At 54.2% G+C, this 21686-nt stretch overlaps 3 protein-coding genes across 4 annotated transcripts in view; 2 read left to right on the top strand and 1 right to left on the bottom strand.

The window, feature by feature from the left end:
* Positions 1–34: 34 nt before the first annotated feature.
* Positions 35–6900, top strand: CTSA (cathepsin A). The gene is made up of 15 exons (XM_060120236.1): positions 35–112; positions 309–496; positions 1042–1153; positions 1417–1467; positions 1558–1644; positions 1874–2029; positions 2372–2463; positions 2834–2918; positions 3486–3577; positions 3659–3737; positions 3825–3964; positions 5031–5106; positions 5807–5896; positions 6071–6175; positions 6434–6900. The coding sequence occupies exons 1-15, from the start codon at positions 59–61 to the stop codon at positions 6515–6517; spliced, it is 1491 nt and encodes a 496-aa protein (XP_059976219.1). The 5' UTR covers positions 35–58; the 3' UTR covers positions 6518–6900.
* Positions 6806–17237, bottom strand: PLTP (phospholipid transfer protein). Of its 2 annotated transcripts, XM_060120237.1 has the most exons (16): positions 17082–17237; positions 16350–16460; positions 16163–16262; positions 15360–15488; positions 14632–14787; positions 13558–13621; positions 13394–13457; positions 12410–12501; positions 10878–11054; positions 10737–10796; positions 9261–9425; positions 9097–9164; positions 7915–7957; positions 7744–7807; positions 7582–7658; positions 6806–7148 (listed from the first exon to the last, which is right to left on the bottom strand). In XM_060120237.1, the coding sequence occupies exons 2-16, from the start codon at positions 16447–16449 to the stop codon at positions 7017–7019; spliced, it is 1491 nt and encodes a 496-aa protein (XP_059976220.1). In that variant the 5' UTR covers positions 16450–16460; positions 17082–17237; the 3' UTR covers positions 6806–7016. The 2 variants fall into 2 exon arrangements, with proteins under 2 accessions (XP_059976220.1, XP_059976221.1); XM_060120238.1 differs by lacking the exon at positions 7582–7658 and having other exon boundaries at positions 7034–7148.
* PCIF1 (phosphorylated CTD interacting factor 1) overlaps positions 16858–21686 on the top strand; it is a 26306-nt gene continuing 21477 nt past the window's right edge. Inside the window, exons 1-2 of the mRNA XM_060120235.1 lie at positions 16858–16937; positions 17623–17779. The gene's annotated coding sequence lies outside the window, so the exon portion shown is untranslated. The remainder of the gene's footprint in view (positions 16938–17622; positions 17780–21686) is intronic.

Genomic DNA, 21686 nt, shown 5'->3' with positions numbered 1-21686 from the left:
GGATGGGCAGGAGGAAGGCTGTCACATGACGCTGGAGCACACGTGACTCGGAGTACACATGACTTCCCGTCGCGGGACACCCCCGGGAGAGCAAGGACGCGAGGGAGCAGAGGTGAGGGGAATCCGGAGGCTGGAAGGGATCCGGGAGACCCCGGGGCGGGGCGGGGCGGGGCGGAGGAAGCTCAGCTGGTGGGAGCTGGGACTGGGCCGGGGCTTCCCTGGCTGATGAGCCGCCAGGTCTTCCCCAGGGGCGGCTGAGCAGCGAGCGAGCGAGTAAACAAACAGCCGGCACCCACTTCCTGCCGCAGATGGTCCGAGCCGCGCTGTCGCCGCCATTCCTCCTCCTGCTGCTGCTGCTGCTCTCCTGGGCGCCCCGAAGCGAGGCAGCCCCCGACCAGGACGAGATCCAGTACCTGCCAGGGCTGGCCAAGCAGCCGTCTTTCCGCCAGTACTCTGGCTACCTCAGAGGCTCCTGCTCCAAGCACCTCCACTACTGGTCTGCAGCCCTGCCTCCCAGGGTGGGGTTGGGAGGGACACTGCGATGCCCACCGGGGGAGATGATGGGGGGGGGGGTCTTTTTAATATAAATTAATTTTATTTATTTACTTATTTTGGCTGTGTTGGGTCTTCATTGCTGCGCGCGGTCTTTCTCTAGTTGCGGCGAGCGGGGGCTACTCTTCGTTGCGGTGTGTGGGCTTCTCATTGCAGTGGCTTCCCTCGTTGTGGAGCACAGGCTCTAGGCGCGCGGGCTTCAGTAGTTGTGGCTCGTGGACTCAGTAGTTGTGGCTCGCGGGCTCTAGGTCTCAGGCTCTGTGGTTGTGGCACGGGCTTACTTGCTCCGCGGCATGTGGGATCTTCCCGGACCAGGGATCGAACCCTTGTCCCCTGCATTGGCAGACGGATTCTCAACCACTGCGCCACCAGGGAAGCCTGGGCGTGGGGGGGGGGTGTTCTTAAGACCCCTGAAGGAGCCTGGGAGCAGGGAGGGCTGGAAGGAGCCCTCCCCCCACCTGCACCCATCCTAGCCTGACTCCCTCCCAGGTTTGTGGAGTCCCAGAAGGATCCCAAGAGCAGCCCTGTGGTGCTGTGGCTCAATGGAGGGCCGGGCTGTAGCTCCCTAGACGGCCTCCTCACCGAGCACGGCCCCTTCCTGGTGAGTGGAAAGCAGCTCAGTAACCCCTGGGAAGGGGCAGGGAGGGGACAGTTCCCAAAGGAAAGAAGCGGGGAAGAAGGAGAAAAGGACTTTGTGATCTTCTGAAAATGAGCCTTTCCTGAGCCTCAGTTTCTTCATCTGTACCATTGACTTGACTATTACTACCTTTCAGGCATTTTGCCCGATTGTACAGTACTCAGCACAGTGGCCCTTTCCCTACCCCCAGCTGGTTCTCGGGACTTAGCCATCTCTTCCCTCCGCAGATCCAGCCAGATGGTGCCACTCTGGAGTACAACCCCTATTCCTGGAACCTGGTATCACCACCGCTGTGGGTTCTGTGGGGGTGTCTGGGCACTGGGATGGGGTGGGGAGCCTTCCTTAGCCCGTTTTCACTTCCCTTGTAGATTGCCAATGTGTTATACCTCGAGTCCCCAGCTGGGGTGGGCTTTTCCTACTCTGATGACAAGTCTTATGCAACCAACGACACCGAGGTGAGTCCGCTGCCTGCCCACGTGCCCCAGCCTTGCTGGGTGGCATGATGCGGGGAGAGAAAAAGCATGGCCTTGGAGTCCATCCGTGGCTCTGTTGCGTGCTAGGTGGTGTGGTTTGGACAAGTCACATCCTGTTGCACAAACAGGGTGTGTTGGTGTCTTTATCTCTGAGATTCTTTCTAGCTCAAACACCAACACTTCCCGATTCTCTCCATCCTGCCACCCCCAGGTGGCCCAGAGCAATTTTGAAGCCCTTAAAGATTTCTTCCGCCTCTTCCCGGAATACAAGGACAACGAGCTTTTCCTGACGGGAGAGAGCTATGCCGGCATCTACATCCCCACCCTGGCAGTGTTGGTCATGCAGGACCCCAGCATGAACCTTCAGGTGCAGGGAGGCTGCAGGAGGGAAGGGAGGCATCTTGGGGTCATAGCCTTGTGGTTAGCAAAGGTCAAAGAGGTCAGCGCCTCCATTCCAACCCAGTCTTTCTTCATAACATTCCTGCCATTCCTGGCCTCTCCCTGGCCTGTGTGCCTTCCACAACAGGGAGCCTACTCCTCAAGCTGCCGGCTCCATTCTTTACGTTGAGTGGCCTTCCCCCACACCCCCCACCACTCCCACAAGGCAGCCTGGGTTTCAGTTTCCAGACTGCTGAAGGTCTGGGTGCGGGTCAAGGGAGGCTCTTCTTCCTCACCGTCCAGATGAGCTAACGCCCTGGGTGTTTTACAGGGGCTGGCTGTGGGCAATGGACTCTCCTGCTATGAGCAGAATGACAACTCCCTGGTCTATTTTGCCTACTACCATGGCCTTCTGGGAAACAGGTATGGGAGGGGACCGTTGGGCAATCTCTGGGGCGCGGCAGGTCATGGGACCTCAAGTCTGTCAGCCAGGCACATGATATCCCGGGTCCTACCCTGATGGATGAGCAGAAGGTGGGGGCTGGGTTTGCTAGAAAGGTTTTGGTGCTGAAAGGCCAAAGCATAGACATCAGAGGGTAAAGGGACGAAGGAGGGCTGCAGCATGGCCCAGGGCAGCCAGGTTTGGGAGCTACATACCATGCCCTGTGATAAATGTCATTGTTCCCTGGGATTAGGTCCCTTGGGTCCAGGCCGTGATGGGAGGTTGAGAAGATGGGGTGTTTGCCTTCTCTGTCCACCATGGGCCTCAGCAAATCTCACTCATCTCCTACAGGCTCTGGTCTTCCCTCCAGACCCACTGCTGCTCTCAAAACAAGTGTAACTTCTACGACAACAAAGACCCAGAATGCGTGACCAACGTGAGGTTCTGCCCCTGCTCTCCGTCACCCCTGACAGCCCCCATCCTGAGAAGGGGACCACATCCCCTTTGGGGACTCCTCCCCCCATCCCCCTGTTGTTTCCTATCCTGCACCCTTCAGCAATTCGACGTCCTCTGGGACACATGAGTATGGATGTGTTTCCACACCACTTCCTGTGACTTCCCTGTGAGGGGAAAGGGCTTCTCATCCATCGCCCGCGATGTGCCAGGACTGTGCTCAACTATGGCAGTGTGGATTGTTCCATCTTCAAGAGTCTCCTTCAAGGGAGATGGTATTAGGCACATTTTCCAGATAAGGAAACTGAGGCCAAGCACGTCGAAGTCACTTGCCTGAAGTCACAGTGCTGGGAAGTAGAGGCATTAGGGTTTGGACCCGGGACTAGCAGATTCCTTCCACTGAGCCTCAGTTTCCCTGCCTGTGAAGAAAGGGGGGAAAGGGTAGTGACCAAGCGAAGCAGGAGAGCAATAAATCTTGGGGCGCTGTTGGGGAGGTCATGGGGAGGCCAGGATTCTGTAAAGCATCGTGGCTTTTGGGGTGTCATTGCAGCTTCAGGAAGTGTCCCACATTGTGGGCAGCTCCGGCCTCAACGTCTACAACCTCTACGCTCCATGTGCTGGGGGGGTGCCCAGCCATCTAAGGTGGGCCCTGCCGTGTGCCCCTTGGGCCAACCCCAGTCCCATCTGGAGGCTCAGGCACTCATCCCCCGACCTCACTTGCAGGTACGAGAAGGACACTGTCGTGGTCCAGGATCTGGGCAACACCTTCACTCGCCTGCCACTCAAGCGGATGTGGCATCAGGTGTGCAAGGGCCCACGCTTACCTCCCAGCAGGGTGGGGAGGGACAGGGCAGGGAAGCGAAGATCCTGACCCTCTGGGCCCCCCTAGGTACTGCTGCGTTCCGCGGGAAAGGTGCGCCTGGACCCCCCCTGCACCAACACCACAGCCGCCTCCACCTACCTCAACAACCCTCTTGTGCGGAAGGCCCTCCACATCCCCAAGCAGCTGCCCCGCTGGGACGTGTGCAAGTGGGTTTCTATGACCGCTTGTGGCCTGGGGGGTGGCGGGCTGTTGTTCCCAGGGATCCTTTGGCTAGGGTTTCTCAATGGGGACACAGAGGGCGTTCGGGGTGTGACAGTGAATTGTACAATAGGATGTTCAAGGTCTCTGACCCCGAAGTTCATTGATATTCAGCCACCTCATTCTTTTTTTTTTTTTTTTTTTTTTTGAGTTCCCAACCAGGGATTGAACCCGAGCCCTTGGCAGTGAAAACTCAGGAGGCCTAACCACTGGACCTCCAGGGAATTCCCCCAGCCACTTCATTCTTTTTTTTTTTTTTTTTTTTTTAATCCTTGGCTGTGTCGGGTCTTCGTTGCGGTGCATGGGCTTCTCTCTAGTTGCAGCGCACGGGCTTCTCTCTAGTTGCGGCACATGGGCTCTGTAGTTTGCGGCATACAGGCTCTCTCGTTGAGGCGTGCGAGCTCAGTAGTTGTGGCACTGGCTTAGTTGCCCCGAGGCATGTGGGATCTTAGTTCCCCGACCAGGGATCCAACCCACGTCCTCTGCATTGGAAGGCGGATTCTTTACCACTGGACCACCAGGGAAGTCCCAGCCACTTCATTCTTAAGTAGCCACGTTGGTTGTTAAAATATCAATTACTTAAATGGTATTTAGTAAAAAGACACTCCCATCCCCAGCCCCTCCCTGACTCCAGTACCACCCTAGCTGCCCACATCTCCTATGACCCCTACAAGTAAGAGGGTGATGCCTGGCACAGCAGGGGCCACTCAGTTCCATTCTGATTGGTTAGCACGAGCCCTTATGCACTAATGCCAGTTGCACCCCAGCCATTGTAACAAAGTGTCCCTGTACATTTCTAAATGGAGGAGAGTTGGGGACCTCTGAATTCCAGCTCCTCCCCCCCATCTAGATAAGTCCTAGGGAGGTTACATGCCCAAGGAGGGACTGAATCCCAGCTATCTGCCTCTTAGGCTGGAGCTTGGGAATAGGAGGGGGCAGGGAAGGGTGTCTGATCTATTGTCCCTTTTTCTCCCCCAACCTGGACCTGGTCTTCTTGCCCACGTGCTCCTGCAGCTTCCTGGTGAATATCCAGTACCGCCGTCTCTACCAAACCATGTATTCCCAGTACCTGAAGCTGCTGGCCGCACAGGTGAGTGGGGGCAGCACAGCTGGGTCCACCAGCAGCCTCAGGACCCTGGAGGAGTGTGGCGAGGCGGGGGCTCCTTCAGGGCGCCACTCGGGACAGGGGAAGCTGAAACTCCAAGAAGTGAAGTCACTTGCCCTAGGTCCTGTGGTCAGCAGGGTCAGGATTTGAACCTGGCTGTCCCCACCTTATGCTGCTCTGCTGGAGGGGGCAGAGAGGTCTGCATCAGCCAAGGATCCGTTAGGGTGAGAAGAGCTAGTCAGATCGTGTTACAGAGAGGCAGGCTGGGGTCTGAGGTGGGAGAGGGCCTTGTCCAAGGTCACCTAGGAGATACTGGCAGAGCTGGGGTAGGACCAGGTTCTGTACAGCACAGTGGTTCGAGCATGGGCTCTGGGGTCAGACTGCCTGAGTACAAGTCCCTTTACTAGCCTACTAGCCTGGTGACTCTGGGCAAGTTTCTCATATATCTTGAGACTTGATTTCCCCATCCATAAAATGGGGTTATTGATGGTATCTACCACCTTCATAGGGAAAGCATTTAACAGAGCACTGGGCAGGTAGGAAGTGGGCAGAAAACACAAGCGTTTCCTGGCTTATGCTATTTAGCTGGGCCTCTTGAATTCCCTGAGGGGTAGGGCTTGAACCGGGGAAGGGCTGGGGTTTGGGCTTATTCCAAACCCCCCATTTTTCCCCTGCCCTGCTTCAGAAATACCGAATCCTGCTGTACAACGGAGATGTGGACATGGCCTGCAATTTCATGGGAGATGAGTGGTTCGTGGATTCCCTCAACCAGAAGGTGAGGCCGGGGTCCCAGCCCTGGGGTTGGGCTGGTACAGGGGTCGTGCAGCGTGGCTCTGGCAGACAGAGGTGGCAAACCTGGAGGAGTTCCCGGCCCCTGAGGTCTTGCTGGTGGCCGTGAGCAGAGATGACGGGGCAGCTACAGGCTGCTAAGTCTTTCCTGGTGGGGCAGATGGAGGTACAGCGCCGGCCCTGGTTGGTGGACTACGGGGACGGTGGAGAGCAGATCGCTGGCTTCGTGAAGGAGTTCTCCCACATTGCCTTTCTGACCATCAAGGTAGGGCCTGGGCCTGGTGAGGACTAGGGGGGCTGGAGGGGATGGGGCGGGACCCACCTGTCCTTTCCTCCTGACCTCCTTTTATGCTGGTTTACCATCTGGCCCGTGGAAGGGCAGGCTTTCGGGGGGAAGATGGGGAAAACAGATGGACCGGCGGGAGCAGGAAGGTCACTGGCTAGAGGGGTCCAGTAGGATGAAAGAAGCACCCAAGGGCAGGGGTTGTACAGGGAAGGAATCTCACAAAGCTTTGCCCTTCAGGGTGCCGGACACATGGTCCCCACTGACAAGCCCCAGGCTGCCCTCACCATGTTCTCCCGCTTCCTGACTAAGCAGCCATACTGATGACCACGGGAGCAGCCCCCCACTGCCTGATCCAGCCCTTCCCAGCCTCTCCTGCCAGAAGGGAGATCCTCCTTTATGCAAAATGCCCCTGTGGGGAAGATCCCTGACTCCAGAACTGCCCCCAGAACTGCCCCCACCCCCCTCCACAGCGCTGTGCATCCCAGACCTGGCCCCAGCGCCTCACATATACAGTCTGGGGGGAGTTTGCACTTTATAACTCACTGGGGTGAGGCCTGGCCCCCTCCCTGCTTAAAGAATGCCCTCAATGCACTGATCGCATCCCAGGAACACAACAGAGCTCAGGACAGCCCACGGGGAGGGTGGACGGATTGTAATTGATGGATTGACTGTGATTATGGAATTAAATTGGGTACAGCTTAAAACCCCATCTTCTCTGTGGCACTGGGGGTTAGAGGACACTAGAGGCTGTGACGGGGTGAGGGAGGGGATGAGAGACGGTGGAGTCCTGAATGCAGCTGCCAGGGTCGGGGTTGAGGACTCAGACAGCTGCCATGGAGGGTGGCGGGGCACTGGGTGCTCGGGGGTCCCTGGTGTTGGCAGGCCGGTTCTTCTCAATCACCTCTCGCAGCCCTTTGGCAAAGTGGAGGTCAGCCCCGATGGTGAGGAAACCCTGTGCAGGGAGGTAGAGAGGGGAGTCTCTTCATTCCATTACCCAGAGCAGGGTTTAGAGATGGAGACAAGAGTCCCTGGCCTCAATCTAGTGGGAGAGGTGGAGCAGCAGAGCGGTTCTTATAACTCCCTGTGAAGGGTGCTGAAACGGAGGCTGCAGGAGCACAGCCTGTGGAGGTCAAGGAGGGCTTCCTGGAGGAGATGAGCTCTTAGCTAAGACCCGAAACATTAGTAGGCACTGAGGGTAGAATCAGGGAAGAGTGTTCCAAGGTGAGGACACAGCCAGTGCAAAGGGCTGGAGGAATCTGATGTAAGATTAAAATGAGAAGAGGCAGTTGATAAGGGAGAAGCTAGGATCAGGTCACGGAGGGCACACGAGAGCTGTAGAGGGAGGGGAAGGCTCTGCCTGCCTTCCCCATCGCACCCCTACTCACCGCGTGGTTTGTCACCACCTCGCGCACAAAGTCAATACCCTCAGGGAGTGGGATCTGTACCCCACGCCAGGTCCGCTCTGTGGGTGGGAACAGCCAGCTCAGTCTGGGCCCACCTGGCTCCCCTGTCCTTTCCCCCTCCCTCCTCACTTCCCCCAACCCTACCATTGAGCATGGGCATCACCCCGATCTGCAGCATGGTCTTCAGAGGGGCCTGCAGTGGGATCAGCTGGGAGGGAGGAGGGAGGAAGTCAGGGCAGCCGTAGAGGGTGGGCTCACCTTCGCTGCCCACCTCAACCCCAGCCCTGGCCCCCCCGCCCCCCATGCCCAGCTCACTGCCAGCGACTCTAACGCAGACTGGTTTGAGTAGATTCGGAACCTGTGGGGAAAAAAGAAGGGACAAGTGGGCACGAGCCCTTGGAAGCTCCACCTTCTCCAGGCCCCTCAGGCCTACCCACCCAAAGCCCCTGAGTTTCAGTCTTAGATGTTACACCTACAAACCTTTCCAGGGGGTTCTACCAATTTCCAGGTGTATATCCTTGGGTGAGTCATTTCTCCCTCTGAGTCGCCTTTTCTCCAAGTCTGCTACTTTTTTTTCCAGTTTTTTCGTTTGTTTGTTTAATTTCAAGTCTGCTACTTTTTATTTGTGGAGTACCTCCTATAAGCTAGACTTCTGCTGATGGCTTTACATGTGTTGTTTACGTTTATTTAGCAAAACTTTCAGTGCTTACTCCCTGCCAGATACTATGCATGTTAAAAAGTTAAATATTATTAAACTATTTTAAAATGCCACCTCATAACAACCCTAAGAAACAGGCACTATTACAATTTGCACTTTATAGAGGAAGCAAATGAGGCCCAGAGAGATTAAGTAATTTGCATAAGGTCACATAGCTGGCAAACTGCAGAACCTGCCTCCAGAATCTAGACTCTTAACCTCTACCCTGCGTTATCTCATTTAACTCCCCAGAACAACGCTGTCCAATAGAACTTTCTGTAAAATGTTCTGTATCTGCACTGTCCACACAGTAACCATTAGCTACATGTGGTTGTAGAAATGGGCAACTGAGGAACTATTTAATTGTAATTAAATGTAAATAGCCACATGTGGCTGGTGTCTGCCACATTGGACGGCACGTCCTTGGAAAGTAGGTGCTACTATTTTCTATATTTAACGCATGAAGAAAATGAAGCTCAGAAAGATAGTGACTTGTTTTAAGATCACAAAGCTAAGATGTGCAAAATCCATGTTTTCGTGCACTTTGCCGTGTGACTGTAGGTGTGTCATTTAACCTTGCTGGGCCAGCTTGGTCATCTCTCATAATACCTGCTCTGGCTGCCTCTGGGTGGTGAGCATGCAGAGAAACTACACTAAAATGAAACACTTTTTATGCGTTAACAAGACCCCAGCTCTCCAGTGGCTTATAGGTATGACTGGATTTTAACTCCCCAGTACTTTTGGGCAGGTGTGATTATCCTGAAGACACTGAGGCTCAGAGAGGTTACAGGCTCGCCCACCTGCGCAGGTCCAGCTGTGTGCGCAGCACCTTCCCCCGGAGTGCCATCTTGGCACTGAGACGGGCATCCTGTGTAGGAAGGTAGGGAGGGTGACGTTACGGCCCCAAAGGGTGTCCACAGTCCTCCTCCCCGATCCCTCGCAGCCCCGACCCTGGTGTCCGTACCATGGTCATGCTGGACAGCTTGACCTCGGGCTGGTCGGGTGGGACCAGGGCGATGGTGACACTGGCAGTGACAGAGATGGTGGTGCCCGAGGGCTTGATGGTGCAGCGTGGTGGCGCCGTGACCCGCAGCTCCAGCTTCAGCGGAGAGTCGATCACTGCCGGGCTCTGGGGACGGAGCAGGGAAGACAGGTCAAGTTCCAGACGAGTCAAGTCCTCCTCCCTGTTGAGTCCCCGGGGAGGAGGGGGTGGCTGTACCGTCTGGGAGCCCAGAGACACAAATGGGAAGACTGGCCTGGCTTCTGGAACCCTCCAGAACTGTGTCCAGCCTCTGCCTTTGCTCAGACAAGGGAATGTCTCATTCTAGGAATGCCTCCTTCCTTCTCTTTCTGCTTTCCTGAGTTCTCAGTATTCAGGACCCATCTCCAATCCAGACTCCTCCGGGACAGTCTCTTTGCGTTAAATATCCCAGGGAATTCCCTGGTAGTCCAGTGGTTAGGACTCGGCGCGTTCACTGCCGTGGCCCCAGGTTCAATCCCTGGTTGGGGAACTAGGATCCCGCAAGCTGCACAGCATGGCCAAAAAAAAAAACAAAACAAAACTCAAGCTCCCTGCCATATCTCTTTTCTTGAAACTGCTGAGCTATTTCTTCTACAGGCAGTGTAGTGACCAAGTGCTTACTTTTCTCCAAACACTTCACGTGTATTAGCTCATTTAAACCTCATAATAACTGTGTGAAGCAGGTATTAAATTACACCCATTTTTGAGATGGGAAAATTGAGGCACAGAGAGGTTAAGCAACTTGTCCAAGTTGGGTTATTTAGTTGCAGAACTGGGACTCAGACCCAGGCAGTCTGGCAATAGAGTCCATGCTCTTAACAACACTTGGCCACGATCGTGATGATGACAAGGATAGCATTCATAGCAGCTGGTGTTGACTGAGCACTTCCTCTGTTGTTGTAATTGCTCCAAATGTATTAATTCATTTCATCCTCATGACAACTCTGGGAGGTTGCATAGTATAGAGGAGAGAGGCAGGGTGACTTGGAATCACACAGATTCCTACCTGGGTTCAAATCTCAGCTCCATCATTTACAAGGTAGAACCAAGGACGGGTCCTTTAATGATCACTGAACTACTTCTTTAAAAATTTTAACTCCCCATTAAACAAGGGAAGATAAGCAAAAAGGATAATACATCAGTCGCTGTGAAAGCCCCTACACTGGCCGAGCTTGGGTTCTCAGCCCACCCTCATCATGGCTTCGTGAAGGAGACGGAGCGGGGGCAGCAAGCCCCCTTCACAGACCTGGAAACAGGCTTGGCCAAGTGAGCGGATGTGGCCACAGGCAGGAGGCCAGGCCTTCTTGTCTACTCCACAGCGGCCACTGGGGGCTCTACTTGCCTCACCGGTCCCATCACGGGTGTGTGGATGGCGTGCCCACCCCCCTGGCCAGGTTCCTACCTCCCGCTGACACTCACCAGCAGGACGATGTTCCCAAAGTAGGTGGCCCTCAGCAGTATGTCCAGATCATGGGGCACCTGGACCGGGGAATTGGGGATAAAGCAGAAGCTCCATCACAGGCCCCCTCTTGCCCATCCCACAAACAGAGCCTGGCATACCTTGTCCCCCACCAGCGACAGCTTCAGGGCCCCTGCCTGGAGGTAGCTCTCCATGGCAGAGTCGAAGAAGAACTCGGAGAAGGCCACGTATACCATCCGCTCTTCCTCGGGCAGCTGGGGCTCCACCGCCCGATTGCGCAGGCTCCAGTTGCCGTCGGCCAGGGGAAAGAAGGCCCCCTGGGGTTGGAGGATCAGGGTCAGGGCCAAGGCAGACTAGCCCAGCACCCAGATGTCTCCAGGCCCTGTGGGGATGGTGGGGGGTTGGACCCGGTTGCTGTCCTTGGGGGACTCAACAGGTACTTTTCTTTTTTCTTTTTTTTTTTGCGGTACGAGGGCCTCTCACTGTTGTGGCCTCTCCCGTTGCGGAGCACAGGCTCCGGACGCGCAGGCTCAGCGGCCATGGCTCACGGGCCCTGCCGCTCTGTGGCATGTGGGATCTTCCCGGACCGGGGCACGAACCCGTGTCTCCTGCATCGGCAGGCGGACTCTCAACCACTGCGCCACCAGGGAAGCCCTCAACAGGTACTTTTCTTAAAAAGCATGGAAAGGAGGGTAGCAGGAGTGCTTCAAGGGAGCGATCCCATCAGACTGGAGAAGGGAGGCTCAGCAAAGGGTTCAAGGAGGTAGCACCTGATTGGGCCTGGAGACGAGATGGTAGTAATGATGGCAGCTGCTGCCTACACATACACAGTGATTCTTCTGTGCCCCTTACCTGGACCAGCTCCTTTAATCCACATAACATCCCATGAGATTATCTTTTCTTTTTTTTTTTCTTAATTGTTTGGGCTTGCCACGCGGCATGTGGGATCTTAATTCCCTGACCAGGGATCGAACCTGTGCCCCCTGCAGTGGAAGCATGGAGTCTTAACCACTGGACTGCCAGGGAAGTCCCGAGATGATCTTTTCTTACTGTATTCTTTCCATGTACGTATTAGGAAACAGGCATAGAAAGGTTAAGCCCCTGGCTTAAGATCACACAGCTAGTAAGTGGCAGAGCTGGGAGCTGACCTTCAGGCATTCTAGCTCCAGAGTCTGTGTTCTGAAACTCTACTACACTCCACTGGGAGGGGCAATGGTAATGGCCACATAGTAGTCGAGTGGCCTTGGACAGGTGCCATCGCCTCCCTGAGCAAGTCTCCACATCCCTAAAATGAGTATAACGTCACTACCTGATTTACAGGGTTGTGAGAGGTTGAAATGAGATTGTGTGCGTTAGAGCTGAATGTTCAATCCCTTCAGGGAAGATGGGGGAAGACAGGGCATGATCAAAGGCCCTGAGGTAGGAAGCGAAGAGCATTTTTTGGAACTAGTAGCTGCAGAGGAACAGGATAAAGTTAGAAAGTTGGGGCCAGACAAGATGAACAAGGCTGAGTGCCAGACCCAGGAGTTGAACCTGATTCTGTAGCCAGTGGGAAGCCACCACATCCCCAGCAATGGAGGGGCCGCATCAGAGCTGTGCTTTAGGGAACTAAAACCAGCAACGTAGGGGAGAAGGAGGGGGTCTGGTTACACACACCAGCCGGATAGCTCACCCGGAATTCCATGTCCAGACTGCTAGCGGAGGCCACGGGATCCTTCAGGAGGGAGTAGTCAATGCCAACGAGCTCGTCCACAGCGCTGCGCACTGCGGGGAGGGGCTTGAGTCACGCAAAGCTGTGTGATGCTGGGCAGGGTGCTTAAGCTCTCTGGGCCTCAGCTGCTCGTTCATAGAATGGTGATTATAATACTTCCCTTATAGGGTTGTTATGAGGATCAAATTAGTTTTACGTGGAAAGCATTTAGCGCCTGGTGTGCAGGAAGTGCTCAACAATGTTAGCTATTATTATTGTGGGGATTTTGTGGTTGTTTTGTTTTGGGGTTTTTTTTGGGGGGGGGCGGGCCACACTGGGCGGCTTTCGGGATCTTAGTTCCCCGACCAGGGATTAAACCCGGGGCCACAGCAGTGAAAGCACCGAGTCCTAACCACTGGACCGCCAGGGAACCCCCTATTATTATTGTTGTTGTTGTTGTTGTTATTACTACTACTACTATCAGTACATAGGTTTCATAAAGTCACTAAACAAGATAGCAAGGGATTCCCTTCTCTCATTGGTTTCCCCTGCCTTCTCCTTCCTGTCCTGTGCCCCTTGTATGTGGCATGATGATCTCATTCATAGCTTAGGAAAAGAGAATTCACGTTAATTGAGCTCCTATTAAGTGCCCGGTGATGAACACAAATGAGGCCCCAACAGCAAGCACATATTAAGGATCTTGACAGCCACGGCCTCAGTCAACCCTCAGCAAACCAGGGGAGTGGTCCTCAGCCAGGCAAGGAAACCAAATGAGAGAAGTGAGTACTTACCTTGGGTCATGCAGGAAGGCAGAGGCCACATTTGAACCCAGGGCTGTTCCATCACAGGGCTTGGAAGGGGCCTACTCAGGTGCTACCTGATAGCTGTGCACCCAGCCTCCTCCCCAGCCCCACTCCAGCTCCAAGGCCGGGCCCAGAGCTCTCGGTCCCACCCGCCCCAACTCACCAGGCACAGTGTCCAGCAGGGAGTTGAGAAGCACGGTCCCTGCGTGGTAGAGCACGGGGCAGATCTGGGAGGTGGGGGCCAGAGTCAAGGTGTTCGAAAGAGAGGGCACGACCACCCCCGCTGTCCCCCAACACTGCCTGCCCCCCACTCGCCACTGCCCACACCTGCTGGTTGAGGAGGAAGCGCATCCCTGAGGTGATGAACATGGAGAGGAATTCATACACCTTCCTGTGAGGAGAGGAGAGGCCAGGTGAATCCAGACCCTGCCCCACCCCCAACCCAGGTCTGGGAGAAATCACAGCATCCAGAGATGGTGGGGGGTGGGGGGGAATACCCCTACTTTGACTTAAATTACCACCTCTTTAGTGGAGGTTTTCCATGACTTAGGCTCAAATCCCCTTCTCCAGGCTGCTTCTCAAGACCTCCTCTCCCACCCTGTCCCCCACCAGCCAAATGAATCTACCCAGAGTTCCTCAAATCTCCTCTGAGCATCCTCAGCTCCATATGCTTACTCATGTCCTCCCTTACACCCTCAATGTTCCTGTCCTGTATTTCCCTGTCTGGGTGCAGATGCTTCCCCTTCCAGGCAGTCCTCCTGGATTACCCTCCTCTGAACCCCCCCTTCCCCAGAGTACTTTCTTGGTCCCTCTCTCAAGGCCCCAGTGACAAATGTTTTGTCCTTCCAGTCAGGCTCTGTGCTCCTTTTTAAATCCTCAGGGCCTGGCATACACTTTGTTGAATAAATAAAAAATTGACCAAATTGACCAACACCAGGTAATAAATCCACCATTTTCTCTCCCCCACCCTCTTCCAGAACCAGCACAAATTCCCCTTCTCAGCCCCAAACCTGGAACTATGTTATTATTTTTGTTATTAGCAGTAAGAGCTACCAATTATTGAGAAGCAAGTACACACCCAACCAAGTTCACCACTGTGTACGCTGGTCCTCTCAATGGTTCTTATCTAAGTGGCTAGCCCATACTATATGTCGGGTACTGTTCTAAATATTTTTATATAGATTAAGATAAACAGTCCTCACATCTCATAAAATACGTCCTATTACCATCCCCATCTTACAGAGCTTCAGCGACTTGCCCAAGGCCACACAGCCAGGAAGTGGTGGCGCTGAGATTTGGACCCAGTTAGTCTGACTCCCAAGCCTGCACATTGTGTGTTGCACTAGGCAGATGGGCTGTGGGTCTCAAATGGCATGCACTGGGGTTGGGGACGGGGCTTACTTGAAGGTTCCCCCAAAGGCTGCATGCATTCTGGAGACAGAGGCCTGGCAGGAGACGTTGGACACTTTGATCCGGCCAGTGCGATCCCGGGAGAGCTGCAGAGCGGTGTGGATGGACACACCCTCGGCGGAGGCGTTGATATATCCCCCATCGTAGCTGCGGTGGGGGCGGGGGTGGGGGGGTTAATGTTCACTCCGGCTTAGAGCTTAACCAAGTCTTCACTGCCCTCCTCCTCGCCCCCCTACATCATGACTGCTCTTAATAAGGCTTTATTTACTTCTGCACACTATACCAGGCATTCTATGAATTGGGTAAGGTTGTCCCTATTGTACAGATGAAGAAACTGAGGCTCAGAAAGGCTAAGGGGCACTTCCCTGGTGGCGCAGTGGTCAAGAATCCGCCTGCCAATGCAGGGGACACGGGTTTGATCCCTAGTCTGGGAAGGTCCCACATGCCGCGGAGCAGCTAAGCCCGTGCGCCACAACTACTGAGCCTGCGCTCTAGAGCCCGTGCTCCGCAACAAGAGAAGCCACCGCAATGAGAAGCCCGCGCACGGCAACAAAGAGTCACCCCCGCTCGCCGCAATTAGAGAAAGCCCGAGCGCAGCAACGAAGACCCAACGCAGCCAGAAAAAAAAAAAAAAAAGGCTAAAGGATTGCCCACAGCTCCACAGCACCCCCAGTCCTCCTGATCCGCCCTCCACTCCCCTGAGGGTGCCAGGTCCTCACAAGAACCAGTAGAGGAGCTGTCTCCGGAAGCGCAGCCCCAAGGATCCATTGTTGATCTGTAGCATCAGCTCCTGCTCTGGCTGGAAATGGAGCTCAGAGGATGTCAGCTGCAGCTCCATGACCTTCACCCTGTGGGAGGAGACCTCAGGGTCAGATTCAGGACCAAGAAAAGGGGACCCCACCCAACCACAGCAAATTCATTCCCTCCTCTTCCAGTCCAGGCCTGGGGAAGCTGGCGTGTGTAGAATGAATTCTTCCATTGCCCCTCACGTACCCAACCTGTGCTTGGGTGGTGAAAACTTGGACTTGGGTGGGTCAGAGACTAACTTCTCATGACCCAGGTGTTAAAAGTGAGCTTCACCCCCTCTCTTAGAAGTCTTCCTTCCCTTCCCCACCCTGGGATTGCTAGACCCTGTCCCCACTATCCTAAACCACAGGCCTTTATCTCTGGTTGCTCTGACCTCTCCCATTAGCTCCACCCGGGTGCCCTACATCCCACTCTCATCCACTGGCAATTTTCTTGACTCCGCCTCTCTGGAGCTCTTTGGCCAGCCTCAGTTCCACAGGCTAGGCTTCACTTTTCTCGGTCCCTACTACATTTTTAGGCCACGCCCACCTCCTTGGTCCCGCCTCTGTAGGCAGTCTAGGCCTTTATCTTTTCGGGCCTCATTCAGTGTCTTAGGTCCAGCCTCCTCGAGTTGGCCACGCCCACATTACACTCAGCCATCCTGTCTTCGAGACTCCGTTTGTATTTCCTAAGCCCCGCCCCCTACCAAGACCCCGCCCCCTAGGCCCCCACTTACTCAGAGATATTGTAGTAGAAGTGGCCCTCTTGGCCCCGCAGGTCCGGAATGGTGATGGTCTCCAGTTCTTGCTCCAGAAAGCGCAAACCCTCCTGCTTCACTGAAGCAGCAGTGAGACCCTTAGCTCCTGCACCCGCTGCCGGTGCGACTCCACCCACAGCCACCCCGGCCCGGCCCCACGTCTTACCTAGCTCAAGCGCCTTGGAGGTGATGCGGATCTTGCAGCCGGGGAGCTCGGCCTGAGCGCCTGCCAGCAGCGCTAGAAACAGGGCCCCGAAGAGGGCCATGGCGAGCGGGCCTGGGGGTGGGGTGGGATCGCGGGAGTCATCTGGGCCTCTAAAACCCACTCCTCGGATGGCCAACCAAAAGAGGGGCTGGCCGGGATCGTTAAGCTTGAGATAGATCTTCGGGGAACTTGGAACCAATAACATTGCCTCCATTTGACAGACGCGGAAACTGAGGCTCATGCGACGTGCTCTCTGGCTCCCAGAGGATTTGGGGCACGGGGGAGAGGAAGGGGACCTCCTCGGCTCGCTTTTGCAACCACCGCATGACGAGTTTGGACCTCCTGGGGACCAAACCAATCCCGCCCCAACCCCACAACAACCTCCCTCTTCCTCTGCGGCGGGCGGGCGCGGCTTGCACGTTACCATGGGAACGGCTGCACGCGCATTCCTCAGGGGTGGCTTGCGGTCTCCTAGGCCCCGAGCCGGAGGAGCCAAGGGAGAAAGCTGCCGGCCCGACCTCCGGCTCCCGGGTCTCCCGGCTCCTCCAGGTCCTAAATACCTGTCGTCGGGCTTCTGCCTGGTGCCCCCCGTTTCAGCGCCCTCCTTCAGGGGCTCTCTTCCCCACCCCGGGTTCAGTAGACCACGCGGCCGGGCGAGGGTCTGGGGGTGGATAGGGACGCACCCCAACTCACCCAAAGGTGGAGCTGGTGGTCGGCGCGGTCACGTGGGGGCGGCGGGCAAAGCAGGGGATCCAGGCGGCGGGGTCTGGCGGGCAGCGATGTTCCAGCCGCCTTTATAAAGACGGGCCTCCCCGACCCTCCTCCTCTCTCCCACTCTCCCCTCCTCCCTCGGGGGTTGGGAGGGAATGGGGCGGGACGCTGGCAGCCGGGAGGGTGGAGAGGGCTGTACGGAGCCCCGTGACAAGCCTGGCCGTTGTCAAGACAAGTGGGGGACCCAAGCCCGGCAGGAGGGAGGGAAGTGCAGAAGTCGGCCCGCCCAACCCCAGTAATCCCTGCTTTGCTGGGACCTTGGTTAAAATTCCTGTTACCTATCTCCTCCTGCATGATCCTGAACAAGTCACTTCACTTGGGTTCCTGAACCTCAGTTTCCTCATCCAGCAAAATGTGTGACAATAGGAACTACCTCTTAGGCCCAGGGCAAGCCACAGAGTCCCAAGGCACGTTTTTTTCCTTCCCTTCCACCCAGAATCATCTCAGTACCTCTCTTTGCCAGGTTTCACTATGGGAAGCCCCACGGCCACCCACACCCACTGTCTCTGTGTTACTGCCTGCGGAACTTAAGGGCCCAGGGACCTCTCCCACTGGGGTTCATCCAAATACTGCCAGCCCAGGAAGACAGCACACAAGCCACTGGAATCACCTGGAGAGAGGTTTGGCATTTCCCCAGGGACTGTGGATTTTTGGTGAGACTTTGGGTCTAGGTTCTCTGCACGTGTACTGCCTATCGGTGTTCCCAGCTCCTAGGACGGGCACAGAGTGGGTGCTTGCTACCTTTTTGTTATCAAATGCATGAAAGTGGAAAGGAGAAACGATGATTAATGTCTGTTGAACATGTATTTAGCACAAAGCATGAATCCAGGAATGATGACCAATTCCTCCTAATTTGCCCAGAACTTTCCCAGATTTTGAAACAGAAAATCTCCCTTCCAGGGAGCCCCCTCAGTTCCAGGGAAACCAGGATGGTTGGTCACCTGAGATCTAGATTAACTTGTTTAATCTTCTTTTATTTATTTTTTGTTTGTTTGTATTTGTTTTTGGCTGTGTTGGGTCCTTTGTTGCTGCGTGCGGGCTTTATCTAGTTGCGGCGAGCGGGGGCTACTCTTCGTTGTGGTGCGCAGACTCCTCATTGTCATGGCTTCTCTTGTTGCAGAGCACGGGCTCTAGGTGCACGGGCTTCAGTAGTTGTGGCACGCGGGCTCAGTAGTTGTGGCGCATGGGCTTAGTTGCTCTGCAGCGCGTGGGATCTTCGCGGGCCAGGGCTCGAACGTGTGTCCCCTGCACTGGCAGGTGGATTCTTAACCACTGCGCCACCAGGGAAGCCCTGTTTAATCTTCTTAACAACCTGTGAGGTTGGCATTATTATGAACCCTCTTTAGCAGGAAACTAGAGGTAAAGACAATCCTTGGCTACTACTGGGGAGCCCAGAGACTGTTCATGGCAGGGTGGGAGGTCGGAAGTGAGTGTTTACAGCCCGGTAGTTAAGTGCTTTGACTGTGTTCGAAGGGTTCAAATCCTAGGCTGTCAATTCTTAGATGCATGACCTTGGACCCCTTACTTTAGCAGCTGTAAGCCTCAATTTCCACATCCTAAAATGGATACAATTCGATTATTGCAAGAATAAATTAAACAGGCATAGTGCATGTGCCGGGCACGATAACGGCACACCATTAACACCATTAACCAATAAATGCTAGCTAGCTATTGTGATTAGGGGCACAGATCACAAGCAAACAAGGCAGAAAGGGTGTAGGAGGGGAACAGAGAAAGTGCTAAGGATATCCAGAAGAGGAAGTGCCTATACGCCTTTGAACTCTAGTAACCCTCACTCTTCCCGGAGTGTGGCTGAAGCAGAAAACCTGGTGAATGTTAGTTTTTCTTTCCTCTCGTTTTCTTAACTGGAATGCAAGCTGTCTTTGTATCATTGTTATCTCTTACAGGGTCTTGGCCCCTGTAATTCACTGTCCCCAGAGCAGCCCCAGTGAACTTTAAATGTAGCAGTGTGACACTGGGCCAGTGGTTTAACCTTCCTGGGCCTTTGTTTCCTCATCTATAAAATGAGGACAATCAAAGTAGCTCCTTCTTAGGGTTGCTTGTGAGGATTAAATGAGTTAATGCATGTAAAGGGCTTAGTAAGCACCTGGCATTTATTAAGGGCTCAAAAAGTCACTACAATTATTAGCATTATTAGCCATCATTCAGTGGCTTTCCACCACACTTGAAATAAACTGCCTCCATGCCCTGATTTCTAGACACATGAAAGGACCTTTCCCCGTCTCCTTTCCCACCACTCTCAGCTTTTTCCTTCTGCTCCAGCCACACTGACTTTTTGGTTCCTTGAACATGCAAGTGAAATTCTTTGCTCAGGTCCTTTGTAGTTGCTGTTCCCTCTGCCTAGAATGCTTTTCCCTCTGATCTTCTCATGGCTTGGCTCCTTGTCATTTTGGTCTCAGCTTAAATGGCCCTTCTTCAGAGAGGCCTTCCCTGCCTACCTAGGAGTTAACTCTCAATCACATCAGCCTGGTTTATTTTCTTTATAGATCTTATTCCTATTTAATATTGGTTTATTGTCTGTCTCAGTGAGAGCTGGGATCTTTTTTTTTTTTTTTTTTTTTTTTTTTGCGTTACGCGGGCCTCTCACTGTTTTGGCCTCTCCCGTTGTGGAGCACAGGCTCCAGATGCGCAGGCTCAGTGGCCATGGCTCAGGGGCCCAGCCGCTCCGTGGCATGTGAGATCTTCTCAGACCGGGGCGCGAACCCATGTCCCCTGTATCGGCAGGCGGACTCTCAACCACTGCGCCACCAGGGAAGCCCAGAGCTGGGATCTTGTTCACCACTTATTTCAGTGCTAAAACAGTGCCTGGTACAGATCAGGTACTGAGTATATATTTGCTGAGTAACTGAACTGGTTTTGGAGCCCTTGAGTATCCCCGGGGAGCAGGCGATACCTACACCACCCCGGAATTCTTTACCAGCTCCCGCCTCTGTGAGTTTCAGTCAGACTGACTCTAAACATAGCCTTGACCTGGGCTGGCAGACGAGAAGGTACAGTCTCTGACCTTGATTTCAGGGACTTGCCTACTCAGCCTGCCCCTCTCTGTTACACGGATTTCCCCTCTCTCCCACAATTTGTGCCCCCGACCTCACACTTCAGAGTGACGCTGTCAGACGTGCAGCCCCACGCGGAGTTTTGGCAGCCTTCCCTGAGTCCTCACCGCTTGGCCTGAAAGATGGAGCGATCAGAATCCCCAAATCCCTTTCCACTTTCACTCCTGGATATGAGAAGATAAGAGAAGGCTTCTCAGCCCTCAAAGTGACAGGAAAGAAATGATTTTCTAGCCTTTATTTTGCACCCAGCACAGTGATAGTGCAAAAAACCAGAATAGCAAAGCTGTTAAGTACTTTGGATCCAGGCAGACCTGGTTCAAATCCTGCTTCTGCCATTTTCTAAAGCAGAGGTCAGCAAGCCTTTCCCGTAAAGGGCGAGATAGTACACATTTTAGGCTTTGCAGGCCCTTTAATCTCTGTCACAGCTCCACTCCACTACTGTAGCATGAAAGAAGCCATAAACAATACTATAAGGAAGAGTATAGTTTGCCTATCCCTGTTCTAGAACAAATTGAAAAGTAAGTCTCTTTATGAGCCTCAGTTTCCACATCTGTAATGGGATGATCTAATACCTGCCTCCCTCCCTGGGTGGCAGTGAGATTTTAATGTCATAAGGTATAAAGTGCTGAATCTAGTCCTTGGCACACCAAAGGGCTCAATAAATGTCTCTGGTTATTAGTATCAAGCAGTTGTTTAACAAACAAAAAGTGCTTTGCAAATAGGAACTCACTGAAACCTGAAAACATCCTGCAAAATAGGTATCTCATCATCATCCCCACTTTACAGATGTGGAAACTGAAGTCCGGAGAGGTGAAGTAATTAGCTCAAGTCAGTCTGGCTCCAGAGCCCACGCTCTTCACCACTTCAGTCTATCATCTTTCTTTTTGAATAATCCCATTTAATCCTCACAGCCATCCCTCGAGGTAGCTAGTATTGTCCCTGTTTTGCAGATTGAGATACTGAGGTACAGCAGGAGGAAGTAACTGGTCCCAGTAAATAAACACAGGCTCTACTGACCACAGGTTACCAAGTTGGATTTCTACCCAAGAAGTCAACACTCGGGTAGCCCAGCTCCCCGCTCCCTCTCCCTGTCTCCAGCTGTGTTTTCTTTGGACACTTGCATGGCTTGGAGAAGCTGCGTCAGCCCATCTCCCCTTCTGACCATTTCCCCACCCCCAAGGCCCACCCAAGCTATCCCCTCAGGAAATGATCCCCCTCCCTCTCACCCTGCCTGAGCCCACGAGCCCGCAGCCTGTGTGCAAGCGCTGCTCAGCGTGGGTGTGCCTGGGAACACGTGATGGGGGCCCAATTGGAATGAGGGGAGGGGTGCATTGGGGGGGAGCAGATGTCAGGTCAGGAGACCCTGATTACATCTCTGCAAGCCACCTGTTTCCAGAACGCAGCTGGACAGAACTGCCCCCATGGAAACCAGACATTTACCAAATGGACAGAG

This window comes from Mesoplodon densirostris, chromosome 16 (assembly GCF_025265405.1).
Source record: "Mesoplodon densirostris isolate mMesDen1 chromosome 16, mMesDen1 primary haplotype, whole genome shotgun sequence".
In the NCBI taxonomy this organism is placed as follows: Eukaryota; Metazoa; Chordata; class Mammalia; order Artiodactyla; family Ziphiidae; genus Mesoplodon; species Mesoplodon densirostris.
The sequence above is the reverse complement of the archived record's forward strand: the minus strand, read 5'-3'. Positions and strand labels throughout refer to the sequence as shown.

What these genes read in the sequence shown, in the direction of transcription:
- CTSA (XM_060120236.1), top strand. Translation starts at nt 59, where the DNA reads ATGACTTCCCGTCGCGGGACACCCCCGGGAGAGCAAGGACGCGAGGGA. An exon ending in TCAAGCGGATGTGGCATCAG is followed by an intron (nt 3,738 to 3,824) that starts GTGTGCAAGGGC and finishes GGGCCCCCCTAG; the next exon opens with GTACTGCTGCGTTCCGCGGG. An exon ending in TTGCCTTTCTGACCATCAAG is followed by an intron (nt 6,176 to 6,433) that starts GTAGGGCCTGGG and finishes TTTGCCCTTCAG; the next exon opens with GGTGCCGGACACATGGTCCC.
- PLTP (XM_060120237.1), bottom strand. Translation starts at nt 16,449, where the DNA reads ATGGCCCTCTTCGGGGCCCTGTTTCTAGCGCTGCTGGCAGGCGCTCAG. An exon ending in CAGCTCCTCTACTGGTTCTT is followed by an intron (nt 14,788 to 15,359) that starts GTGAGGACCTGG and finishes CCCCCACCGCAG; the next exon opens with CTACGATGGGGGATATATCA. An exon ending in ACACAGCTGGACCTGCGCAG is followed by an intron (nt 7,958 to 9,096) that starts GTGGGCGAGCCT and finishes TTTTCCCCACAG; the next exon opens with GTTCCGAATCTACTCAAACC.